The following is a 12,898-nucleotide window of genomic DNA, read 5'->3' as shown; positions in this document are numbered from 1 at the left end:
GAGAATAAGAATTTGGTAAAGAGAGAGAGAAAGGCCTAGATTTCTATCTATTAAAGGGAGAGCACATTTTTAGCTCCCTTCTCCGCCAGCGTCCTCAGGAAAGAGCGCGAGACTGAGCGCCAGTCTCTTCCTTCCTCCTCCCACTAGCCCACGTCACTTCCTGACTCCTGGTCTTGCCCTCAAAGACCTTCCCTTCATGGGCAGAACTCTTCTACAGTAAGTATCCAGCAGGTGGCGTTATTCCAATCGTTACAACATAAAACAGTTTTGGCAGGAATTTTTGACTCTTTCTTACATTCTCTATTTGACAGCCATGCTTTATTTTTTTACCCTGGTGTCTCTTCTGGTATGGGTCAAATTCTCAGATGTAAGAACTTCCCATGTTGCCATCCACTGCCACTAAAGTAGATGCCACTTTTGCTCTAGTATATGCTATTGTCAGTACCTTGCAAACTTCTCAGGATCTCCTGACCTTTTGGAATTAAGGAGATTGCTGCCTGAACATATTCATTTCAAGGTTGCTACTTAGTGACCTACAATCAGGAGAACAAACACAAAAAGACAAAGGCTGCTAAGTCCACTAGCACAAGATTACCTAGCTAAGTAAGTATATACTTCATGTAAGGTAATAATTATATTGTAGAGAAGTATTGTTTTTCTCTAACCCTCACTGGAATCACATATTGCCATCTGGAGAACTTCAGTTAAGAGGCCTCAGCTAGAAGGTTTTGTTTTTTGTTTTTGTTCTTGTTTTAAAAATAAGTCTCCTGAGTCATCAGCTCTTCTGGCTCAATAGCCAATTAGGAGATGGGGATGAATCACTCAAGGCTGGAAACCAGCTAACCAAACTTTTTTTTGGTTAAAGCAATCAGGGTTAAGTGACTTGCCCAAGGTCACACAGCTAGTACCTGTTAAGTGTCTGAGGCCAGATTTGAACTCAGGTCCTCCTAACTCCATACTCCAAACTTTTGTGTGCGTTCGCCAGAAATGTCAACTAATCATGTTTCATGGTAGTGGGGAATAGAGTCAGGGGAAAGGAAAGGCCCTGTTACACATACATAATTCCATCTATATTATTTCAGAGGGAAAATAGCGTTAACATGAACATTTTCTCATCTTCCTAGTCCATGTGAAGGAAACAGAGTGAAAACATTGGTAAACATATATATATATATATATACACACACACACACATATATATATATATATATATATTTTAATATAAGGGCTCATTCTACAAATCAGATCTTCATAGAGTCTTTCTTTGGCCTATTGTTGACAATGTCTAAATCAAGTACTTGCTTTAAATAAAGATAGATACAGAAAGGAGTACGTACAAAATGCAAATTCTCTACTATAGAGGTTCCTAATTTGATTTATTCTTATTAGAACCGTAAGATTTAAACTATGTTTTCACCACATGACCTACTTATTGGCAAAACAAATTAAATTATATTAAGATCTGTTTTGTGAGATATTTTCTTTCTTTTTTTCAGAGCAATGGGGGTTAAGTGACTTTCCCAGGGTCACACAGCTAGTAAGTGTCAAGTGTCTGAGTTTGGATTTGAACTCAGGACCTCCTGAATCCAGGGCCAGTACTTTAATCACTGTGCCACCTAGCTGCCCACTTTGTGAGTGATTTTAACAGAAGTGGGATCTATACAAGTGATCTGAACTGGAGAAACAGATAAGCTAAAAGAAGCTGCTCTGAGAACCAGCCTACTCCAGAATGTCTAAGAGAGGAGATTTCCAGAACACCAGACAACTGCAGCAGATGTTCCCAGAAGCCTGATGAGCCCTAAAATATGATGAACTGATGAAATGGACAGTGGAAATGAGTTACTGAGAAGACTGTTTATCCTTCCCTTTCATTCCTTCCCCATGTACCATAGTTCTTCGTAAGGAGTTCCTGTCAATATATTGGCTAATTTCTCTTTCTCTTTTCCTCACACTGTTCCCATCATGGTAAGCCTCATAGTTAAAAACACTTGATGAAATGTTTGCTACCTTCAGGTCTTATTGTACCCTGGTGAATGAAATCTAAGGTTTATTATTGTCATACCAGTTACTGATTCACTGAGGAAACTGGTCTCTCAGTGAATCAAAGGGGGAAAATGAGGAAAATACATTTTAATACTAAATAATTTGATTATTAATATTAATTTGTATTATCCCCTTCTCGGTTCAAAAAGCCATCTCATACTAGCTTCCACAGAAAAGCTAGTAGGCCCATTGTAGGTTGAGGAATATCATCACATTCCTGTAAACAGAAACCAAACTGAGCTACTCTGCGTCCTTGTTCCCTTCAACAAGTTTGGGGGCAATCTGGCCTTAAAGGGGAAACTTATCCAGGGACAGACATCCTGATCTGAATGGCTTCCCTTGCCCTGCTAAAGGTGGCTTGATTCTCATAACTAAGCCACAGTTCTGAGCTTTCACTCCTCACTTCAACAGAAGGAGTTGAGAACTCTTAGCCTACCTCTTCATTAAATGTTCACTAATCAGGGTTGCCTTTCACTTGTTAGGGGAAGTCCCAGTCAGAAGGAAAACACCAGATTTAAGGTGGCCCAGTAACTCCCCTTTTTTTCTTTGGTTACTAAGAGAGATTACTGGCCTCAATTTATTGATTATTTGCTAGCCTAATTAATAAATTGCTTCCCCCACCCCCAGACACATGGAACACTAGAGTGTCAGAGAACATAGTCAGTAAGCAAGCATTTATGAAGTGCCTGCTCTGTGCTAGGCACTGTGCTAAGTGTAAGGAATAAAAGAAATGCAAAAAAGGTAGTCCCTGTTCTCTATAAGTTCCCTTTTTAAGTGGGGAGAAAATATGTAATTGACTATGTTCACACAAGATGTACAGTATAAATTGAAGGTAGTCTTGGAGGGTAGGCCCTACTAATTGAGGGAACTAGGCCTCTTGTAGGTGGCTGGATTTGAGTTGAGTCTTGAAGGGACTGAAGAAAACCAAGTATTCCAGGCTTGTGGTACAAATGCAGAGTTGGGAGACAGAGTAACCTTTATAAATAACAGTCAATCGGCCAGTGAGCTTAGTCATAGAGTGAATGGAGAAGAGTGAAGTGTAAATAGACAAGAAAAGGCTGGTGGGATAGTAGAGGGAAGGCTTGTAGATGCCAGAAGATTTTAATTTTTATATTGGGGGGCAGCTAGATAACGCAGTAGATAAAGCACTGGCCATAGATTCAGGAGGACCTATGTTCAAATCCGGCTTTAGATACTTGACACTTACCAGCTGTGTGACCTTGGGCAAGTCACTTAACCCTCATTGCCCAGCAAAACAAAAACAAAATTTTATCTTGGAGGTAATAGGGGTCTGCTGTATTTTTTATTTTATTTATTTATTGTTATTTTTTTAGAGTAGAGGGAGTGACATGGATAGACCCACGCTTTAGGAAAACCACTTTGACACCTAAGTGAAAGATAGATTGGAGTTGGGAGAGACTCAAGGCATTGAGATCAATTAGAAAGCTATTGCAATAATCCAGATGAGGTGTTGAGGGCCTGGAGTAAAGTGATGGCTATTAAATGGAGAGAAAGAAATGTACATATGAGAGATATTGTGAAGGTGAAAGCAACCTGATTGGAAAACACTCCCTTAATTCTTTGTTTTGATTTTTTTTGCAGGGCAATGAGGGTTAAGTGACTTGCCCAGGGTCACACAGCTAGTAAGTGTCAAGTGTCTGAGGCCAGATTTGAACTCAGGTCCTTCTGGATCCAGGGCTGGTGCTTTATCCACTGGGCCACCTAGCTGCCCCCAATACTCCCTTAATGTAAAGGAAATACCATGTCAGGTCAGAGACAGAAAAGTTTGGAGGATGGAAGAGGGTGCCCTTCCTTGTATCCTTCAAATCATAGAATTGATGCGACTGCTTATTATAACTTCTGTATAAAGCCACCTTCGATCACACTATAGCAGCAAGCCTGAGGGGTATAATGACTTGGATACTGGTCATGTGTAATAAATTGAAAAGCAATGTTGTATGTTGAAATGAAATGCTCACCCTGTGACACTAGGAAGAGACTTCTGTACAAAGTTATCAAGATAGCCCAGTTTGCACTCTGGATCCCTGGGAGAGGGCTGGTTTCTGTATACTTTTTGCACAGCCTGTTATGATGTGGGCATTTACTACCCACAATGAGTCACAGGAGAAGAAGAGGCTCTCATTTTGCACTGCTTTGCAACACAGCCCAAATCATGCTCCATGTTAAGACTATAAATCCCTAGCACTTCCCTCTGCCCAAGTTTCTCATACACTGTGCCCCCTGACAAGAGAAATCACTGGGGGATGTGAAGTCAGGCCAGAGTTCAGCGTCTTTCCTAATGCATTAATCAGGTCCTAAAAGCTTGACCTTGACCCTGGGAAGCAGCCATATTCAGGACTCTACCTAGGGGCAGCTCGGTAGAGAGGAAGATTATAGAAAACTGGATCTGGAGTCAGAAAGACCAGAGATCAATTCCTGCCTCGGATTCTTACTATCTGGGTGTTGCTGGGCAAGCCACTTCATCTCTGCCTCAGTTTCCTCATCTATAAAATGAGGATAATAATAGCACCCACCTCCCAGGATTGTTGTGAGGATCAAATTGAGATAATGTTGGAAAGTTCTTAGCATAGTGCCTGGCACATAGTAGGTACTTAATAAGTGATTGTTTCTTTTCCTTCCATATATATGTATATATGTGTGTATATGACACACACTCAGTTTATAATGTCTACAAGTGTCACAAAAACAAAATGGTGGGATTTCCCCTTCCTCTTTCATTCTCTCACCTCAACATCTGGAGGATATCACTATCTTTAAAAGGGACTGACTATAAATTTTTTTTTAAATTTTTAAATTTTTTAATGAGGCAATTGGGGTTAAGTGACTTGCCCAGGGTCACACAGCTAGTAAGTGTTAAGTGTCTGAGGCTGGATTTGAACTCAGGTACTCCTGACTCTAGGGCCGGTGCTCTATCCACTGCGCCATCTAGCTGCCCCTGACTGACTATAAATTACATTTTATATTGCTTTAAATGAAATACTTCACTCAAAAATAAAAGGCTTATTTAAAGATCCAAAGTTAAAACAATGAAGTACTTTCTTTTAAAGAACTCTGTGAGGTAGAACAGATTATTCCCACTTTACAAATTAGGAAACTGAAGCTTAAAGAGGTTACATGATTTCCATAGTCACACTGTTTGAAGTGTGACTTCTGAATAGTGGTCTAGTGTTCTTTTTACCACTCTGTACATCCTAAGGGCAAAATTCTCCCTTCACCTCCAAACAAAGTAAGAAAATTTTTTCTGGTTCCTCTGTCAGAAGAAGGATAGTCCATATTATTTGGAATGTTTCCTTAAAAAGTAACCATGGAGGGGCAGCTAGATGGCGCAGTGGATAGAGCACCGGCCCTGGAGTCAGGAGTACCTGAGTTCAAATCTGGCCTCAGACACTTAACACTTACTAGCTGTGTGACCCTGGGCAAGTCACTTAACCCTCATTGCCCTAAAAAAAAAAAAGTAACCGTGACCGGGTAGCTAGGTGGCACAGTGGATAAAGCATTGGCCCTGGATTCAGGAGGACCTGAGTTCAAATCCAGCCTCAGACACTTGACACTTACTAGCTGTGTGACCCTGGGCAAGTCACTTAACTCCCATTGCCCTGCCAAAAAAAAAAAAGTAACCATGCCACATTAAAAAAAATGCTTCTCTGTGTGAATAACTGCTGAGCTGGTATGATAGAAACTCAAGAGAAGAAGATGGTTCATGAGTTTTATTGTTTTTAATGATAAAACAACTGATTACAAATCAGTTATAAAATTAATTACCGGGCTGGCTAGGTGGTACAGTGGATAAAGCACCGGCCCTGGATTCAGGAGGACCTGAGTTCAAATCCGGCCTCAGACACTTGACACTTATTAGCTGTGTGACCCTGGGCAAGTCACTTAACCCCCATTGCCCTGCAAAAAAAAAACAAAACAAAAAATTAATTACCTAACATTATTTGGAAAATGCCCATGTTTACTGTAATAGGGACATGTCTGAGGGAGGAGCAACATTTCCCTTGAGGTTTCAGGCCTCAAGAATGGGTCTGATTGAAGTTCCTAAGATTTCAATTTCTATGGATGTGTGCTCTTGGCATAGATTGACTGTGCCAATGACACAAAGAGACTTTTGAAGAAGAGCCATGTGGTGTAGACAGTGTCACGATTTTGCCCAGAGTCCTAGAAGTACTAGTATGTTCTTGAGATCACACAGATCAAGGGTAGATGAAACATAGCAGTCATAGGCTTCAAATAGTCTCCAAAGAAGTCTGCTCAACACATTTCAGTTTGAGGAGAGAACATAAGTCTCCTACTAGACTGTCTCCTCCACTGTTGACTAGGAGATATGACCCTAATCTCTGGATTGTGTATGTAAATACTACTTTCCTTTTTCCTTTGCTAATTGTTTCATTCTTAACCAAATGTTTTGTGTTTTATATATATATATATACATATATATAAAACTTATCTGGTCTGTTAGCCTGATTCAAATTGAGTTTAGATATTTTAGAAGTTTCCAGCTGAGCTAGGATAAGAGCTTGAGCCAAATGATGCCCACTTATCCAAGATGTACCATGTTAAACCAAAAGTTCATGTGAATCCAAAGTTGAGTGTTATTTGTGCTATGTTTGTTTTCATGCTGTAGTTTTTCTAAAATTACTTAGAATCATGAAATCTCAAAGTTAAAAGGACCTTAGTGCTCACCTAGTCCAAAGCTTCTTAAACAGTGGGTTGAGACCCCATATGGGGTCATGTAACTGAATGTGGGGGCTGTAAAAAATTTGGCAGTAAATGTTTGATTTGTATGCCTATTTTAAATACCTGAGTTCAAATCTGGCCTCCTACATTTGACACTTAGTAGCTGTGTGACCCTGGGCAAGTCACTTAACCCCCATTGCCCCGCCAAAAAAAAAAATTATCAATGTGTTTCATTTTTATATTATTAACAGTTACAGATTATTCTTACTTTAAGAGAGGTTTCTTATAACAAAGTAAAACAGTATAATTAACATAGTGACCTCATCTGAAAGTATATATATCTCACATATGTAGCATCTCTCACCTCTCTTTTTTATATGAATAGAAATCTCTTTTCTCTCTCTTACCCTTTTATCCCGGTGAAAAAAGAAAGAAAAGAAAAACAAATTTCTTGTAGCAAATACACACAGCCAAGCAAAAGAAATTCCCTCAATGGCTATAATACAAAAGTAAATGTCTCACTCTGTGTCCTAAATCTATCATCTGTCATATACAGCCTGTTTTATCATTGGTCTGCTGAAGTCATGAATGTTCTTTGTATAGTTCCTACAGCTTTCAAAACTATTTATCTTTTTTAGTCATTTCAGTCATGTCTGACTCTTTGTTATCCCATTTGGGGTTTTCTTGGCAAAGAGATTGGAGTGGTTTGTCAATTTCCTGATCCAGCTCATTTTATAGATGAGGAAACAGGTAAACAGGGCTGTGACTTGTCTAAGATCACACAGCTAGTAAATGTCTGAGACTGGATTTGGATTAAGGAAGATGGCTCTTCTTGATTCCAAGCCCAGTGCTCTATTCATTACACTACCTTACGCCCCCGCCCCCCCATCCTGCTTCTTTTTGTTTCATTCTTCATCCACGTAAAAGTCTTTAGAATTATCTATTTTAAAAATATTAATATTATAGTATAAATTGTTCTTCTGGTTCTTCCCACTTCACTTTGTATCAGTTAATATAAGTCTTTTTGAAATTTTTTTTTTACTCATTTCTTACAGTTCAGTTGTACTCCATTATATTCACATATCAAAGCACAAATCTCTACAACTTCCTGATAAGTCATCATCTGGCCCTTGCTTGACCACGTCCAATGACAAGGAACTCCTTGCTTCTTGAGGCAGTCCATTCCTTTGTTGTCATGTCCGTTTGTTACAAAGTTGTTCCTTATTTTGAACCATAATTTATCTCCAATTACCAAAACTGGAATAGAGCAAAAAGATCATGTAGTACAAATCCCTTATTTTAGAGTTCATAAAAGGTTCTTGCTTATTGTAGTATTCTAGGATTTGGTAAATAGTCACATGATCCAAATCTTTTCTGAGTTTGTGGACTTTAATCTTCTGTCCTTTCATCCTTCATTTTTCCTGGTGAAAGGTTAATCTTTTTAGCTCTATCATGCTTTATTCATTTCTTGTGCCCTTCCCTGGAACATTTCTAGTTCTGTGTAATCTTCCTTTATGCAAATGAATTATTATTGCAAAAATGAATGTCTAATAATTTTCTACAAGGTAGTTTTTTGCAGGTATGGTAGTTTAAAAAACCCATCTTTTCCCTCCTAATACTATTTTTAATCATGCTCAAAGATAGAGGCATGATGGTCTATAGGTAGCTCATGCTGGTCAATATTTAACAACTGGCTTTCTGGGGGGAAAGGTGTACATTGGACAGTTTAATCTGCATTATTAGTACTTTCTTAATCACTTTCTTAAATTTAAGCATCCACAAAACAATAAATCAAGCCTGATTTGTAGTGTTTACTGATTTCTGAGCTTTACAGGCTCACACTGAAAATTTAGCAGTTGGCTTTCTTGAGCCAATCAACATGAGCCAGCTCCAGCACACCATCATCTATAACTCTCTTTTGATGAAACTTAGCAAAAAAAGATTACATTTTATTTAACTAGTTAGCAAGAAATTTAGTTTCTGAGAGAAAAGACTATATATATATATATATATATATATATATATATATATTTTTTTTTTTAGCGAGGCAATTGGGGTTAAGTGACTTGCCCAGGGTCACACAGCTAGTAAGTGTTAAGTGTCTGAGGCTGGATTTGAACTCAGGTACTCCTGATTCCGGGGCTGGTGCTCTATCCACTGCGCCACCTAGCTGCCCCCAAAAAGACTATATTTGGACTCTTCTCAGTACCCTAAAGGCAGAGAGTGAGTCTGGTTTCAGGCCAACAGCTTTGTGGCCCCAAACCTCCCAGTAGGGGGCTGCTCAGCACATGAAGCTTCTAGCCAAGACTCCTGGGCCTTAAGCCAGAGCGGGACGTGAAGAAGGGCCTGGGTTTTGTGGGAGTTGGGTTGGGCTGGGAGTTCACCTTGAGGCGCCCGAGGTGATCCCCACAGTGACTTGGAGCTCAAGCCCTGACTTGAGTTTTGTTTTGAAAAGTTTTGTTTACACAAGCACTGTTTAGTGGGGAATGGGGACATTCTTACTCCAGCATAGGGTTGGGGCCTAAGGCTTCAATCTGATTGGTTGGTAAACAGAGCAATCTGATTGATCAAACCCCAAGACAGGTTTTCTTTCTTGAAGAGTTATGTATGTTAACACAGTATTGTTCTGGGGGGTAGGGGGGGCAACACTCTTGCCCAGAATAGGTTAAGGCCTGGTATTGTAGTTTGTAAAATCTGATTGGTTAACTGGTACCATCTGATGGGTTCTTAGGCTGTTACTGTTATTCTGTATAAATAGCAACTGTAATAACTGTAATAAATGAAATGTAAATGAGGGGTATCAAAAGGCCTTGATGTGATTGGTCGGAGGGGACCCCTTGAAGGGTATAAATAGAGGAGAGGGACCTCACTTCAGTGCACTCTCGGGCACATTCAGAAGAGTGCTCATCTTCACGAAGATGAATAAAGCCTTCACTCACCAACTGCTGCCTGCTTGGAATTTTTGAACAGCAACTTGCTAGCAACACTAGGGCTGCCAACACTTGAGCTGCTGACACTAGAGCTGTGCAACAGGAAGAGTGGTTAGCTGTGTTTCTAACAGTTTCTAATTATCATTTTACTCAGCTTATGGAGGTTTTTTTTCCCCCAGTTTTCAGTTTCTCTTTATTTCAGTCTTCCTTTATGTACATAAATTGTAAAAAAACACACATACATAAACTACCATGGGAGACTTCTTCCCAGAGGGTAGAGAGTGCAAATAAAAATTGCAATCAGGAAAGTTGAAACGTAAAGAGAGTCACATAGAAATCCTTGAGAGTCCCTCTTCCTTCAAATATCCTTGATAACCTCTCCAAGCTCCTCCTTTGTGAATATATGGAATTTCAGGCCAGGTTCCACTGTGGCCAGCTTTATGTTAGTTGCATTAAGCTTTTCCTCCATCACTTGCTTGAGAATTATGAGTGATAACTTGATTGCTTCTTTCAGGGTCATAGCCTGTTGATAAACTCCCTGCAAGAAGCTCTGGGCACCTTCTGAAGCAGAGCCAATTGCTGGAGCATCACACTGTACAAAGGTTCCTGAAGGGTCCATATGAAACAGCTGTGGTCCTTTTTCATCAACTCCTCCAAACAATAGTGCGACTCCAAATGGATGAGACATGGCACCAGGATCTGCATCCTCTTCCCCAAACTGCAAAGCCAGGTTGGAAATAGCCTGGGTCACACTCTCCATGATCGGCTCATTGTAGGTGAACCAGTGGTTCTGTGTCTCCACTCTGGCTTTATCAATCAAATCTTTGCATCAGCAATTAACCCACTCATGGCACAACCTATATGAGCATCAATCTCTACAATTTTCTCAATGCTGCTGGGTTAGCTTATGGAGTTTTGTTTTTTAATTTTATTTTATTGTGGGGCAGTGAGGGTTAAGTGACTTGCCCAGGGTCACACAGCTAGTAAGTGTCAAGTGTCTGAGGCCGGATTTGAACTCAGGTCCTCCTGAATCCAGGGCCTGTGCATTATCCACTGTGCCACCTAGCTGTCCCAACTTATGGAGTTTTAAAAGGGTATTTAAAAAAGGATCTTGAGAAGTATGATTGCATGTGTATGTACACACAAGAACATTCATCCTACCTGAAAAGTCACAGACTTCCTAGGGATTTGACAGATAGGATCATATCTGGAAGTTTTGGCCAGCTTGAAATTGTGAGACTATTTTCATAATATCCCCTAACAGTGGGAGCTAAACCTGTGCCAGGAAGGCACTGACTTGAGAAATGCAAAAGGAACAAACAACTTTGTGATTCTTAATCATCAAAAAACCTCCAAGTTTTGCCTTTCTTTTTCTTCCTTCCTTCCTTCCTTCCTTCCTTCCTTCCTTCCTTCCTTCCTTCCTTCCTTCCTTCCTTCCTTCCTTCCTTCCTTCCTTCCTTCCTTCCTTCCTTCCTTCCTTCCTTCCTTTCTTTCTTTCTTTCTTTCTTTCTTTCTTTCTTTCCTTTTTTCTTTCTTTCTCTCTCTCTTTCCTTCCTTCCTTTTGTTTTTTTGGAAAGTCAGCAGTATTGCAACTCTCTTGGAAAGGACAGTCTAGAAAAAAAAATCTGGTTTGTCACTGGTCATTTATACTATCTGGCCAATTAGTTCAGTGGTTTAAAGGACAGTGCAGATAAGGCAAAGGTTCTCAGTTTATCTGTGGTGATTAAAAATTTATGGGGTGCCCTATCTATGTACCAAGTTTTAGGGAGACTTAGCTGGGGTTGCTAATATATTGCTCCTTAGAAATTAGAGGCTATAGCACCAGTTTGGGGCATTCAGCATTTATTAAAGCATATTAAATATTAGTAAAGAAAGATCATATGGCCCTGAAAGCTTAGAAGGACTATCTAGGATCCAGAGGCAGAGAAATAGAAAGCCAAGTCTGTGAATAAGCTTGCTGAGGCCAGGAGGCACACTGCTCCAGGCTAATTAGCTAGCATCATTCAAATCTATTGGTTTACTGGACTTGAGGATGGTTGGGGAAATTCCTGCTGAGGTCAAAGTACAGAGGATGGACCCTCTGGGGGAAAAAGCTTTCAGGTAGTTGTGGTTTTGAGTGAGGTAACTTCCTGTAGGTAGTCAGCAAGGTCTTCTGCTCTGGGCTGGCCTTAAGAAAGATCAGGTAAGGGGGCAACTAGGTGGCTCAGTGGATAGAGCACCAGCCCTGGAGTCAGGAGGAACTGAGTTCAAATCCGACCTCAGACACTTAACACTTACTAGCTGTGTGACCCTGGGCAAGTCACTTAACCCCAATTGCCTCACCAAAAAAAAAAAAAAAAAGGAAGGTCAGGTAAGGCTCTCTGGGTTAGGCACTCAAGTGGGGGCCTCTGGGAGTCCCAAAACCCCATTATTTTCTCACATTATCCTTGAATAGGTTGAGAAAGCCTGGGTTTCATGGTTGCAACATGTAATCATACATAGCTCAAATGGCAAATGAGCATTGTTAGTCACAAGATGGACCTGACAAGAGAGTCTGGATGGCTCAGCACAAGCTAACCCCATTACTAATAAAAAACTTACATTGTATGTCCTGTTGAGGGTGGGTATTGTAAAGAATTAGTTGTAATTTGAGGTTTTTATGACCTCATCTTTTGGCTAGAATTAAAAAAAAAAACCCTCGGCGCACGCACTGGCCTCTGGGGCTCCGCAAACCGCACAATGCTCCATCTACTGGTTGTAGCCATTGCCATGGTGCTGGCGCCTCACGTCATCACCACTTGTCGAGCCTACATGGGCCTGGCAAAATTATAATGATTGGAAGCCTAGTGAGGGCACTCATGTGACTGTCAGAGCGGCCAGCCAATTGACTGGGGGCTGTCTGGGGTCTGCTGGGAAGGAGATTCACCATTCTCACGGGAAGCTGGAAGGCGACAGGATGATGCTGTGTATTCTCAGCTGATTCCTGGGTGGTGGTGTTATTCAAGTTGTATAATTTCCCTTTCCCCATTTTATTTCCTTTCCCTTGATCCTACTGATCCTGTTTGTGTTTTGTTTTGTTTTTTAAGTTCGTTCTTGTTAAATAAATCCTGCTCTGTTTTGAGGGAGGCTGACGGTCTCCTTCCTTGCCCCAGTATTGTGGCGAGCTGCTTAGCTAACATTCCCAAATTAAAAATTGGTCCACACAGTATCTGTACCCAAGATCTATAGCACCATTTTTGGATAAGGAC

General features: G+C 40.5%; 1 protein-coding gene across 1 annotated transcript; it reads right to left on the bottom strand.

The window, feature by feature from the left end:
* Nucleotides 1-10,029: 10,029 nt before the first annotated feature.
* LOC122728735 (proteasome subunit alpha type-5-like) lies at nt 10,030-12,421 on the bottom strand. The gene is given in 3 exon segments (XM_043967524.1): nt 10,030-10,493; nt 10,496-10,566; nt 12,384-12,421. Coding segments are annotated over 3 exon segments (573 nt in total).
* Between the last annotated feature and the right edge of the window lie 477 nt (nt 12,422-12,898).

This window comes from Dromiciops gliroides, chromosome 5 (genome assembly GCF_019393635.1).
Source record: "Dromiciops gliroides isolate mDroGli1 chromosome 5, mDroGli1.pri, whole genome shotgun sequence".
NCBI classification, from domain to species: Eukaryota; Metazoa; Chordata; class Mammalia; order Microbiotheria; family Microbiotheriidae; genus Dromiciops; species Dromiciops gliroides.
This window is presented reverse-complemented; position numbering and strand designations above follow the sequence as displayed.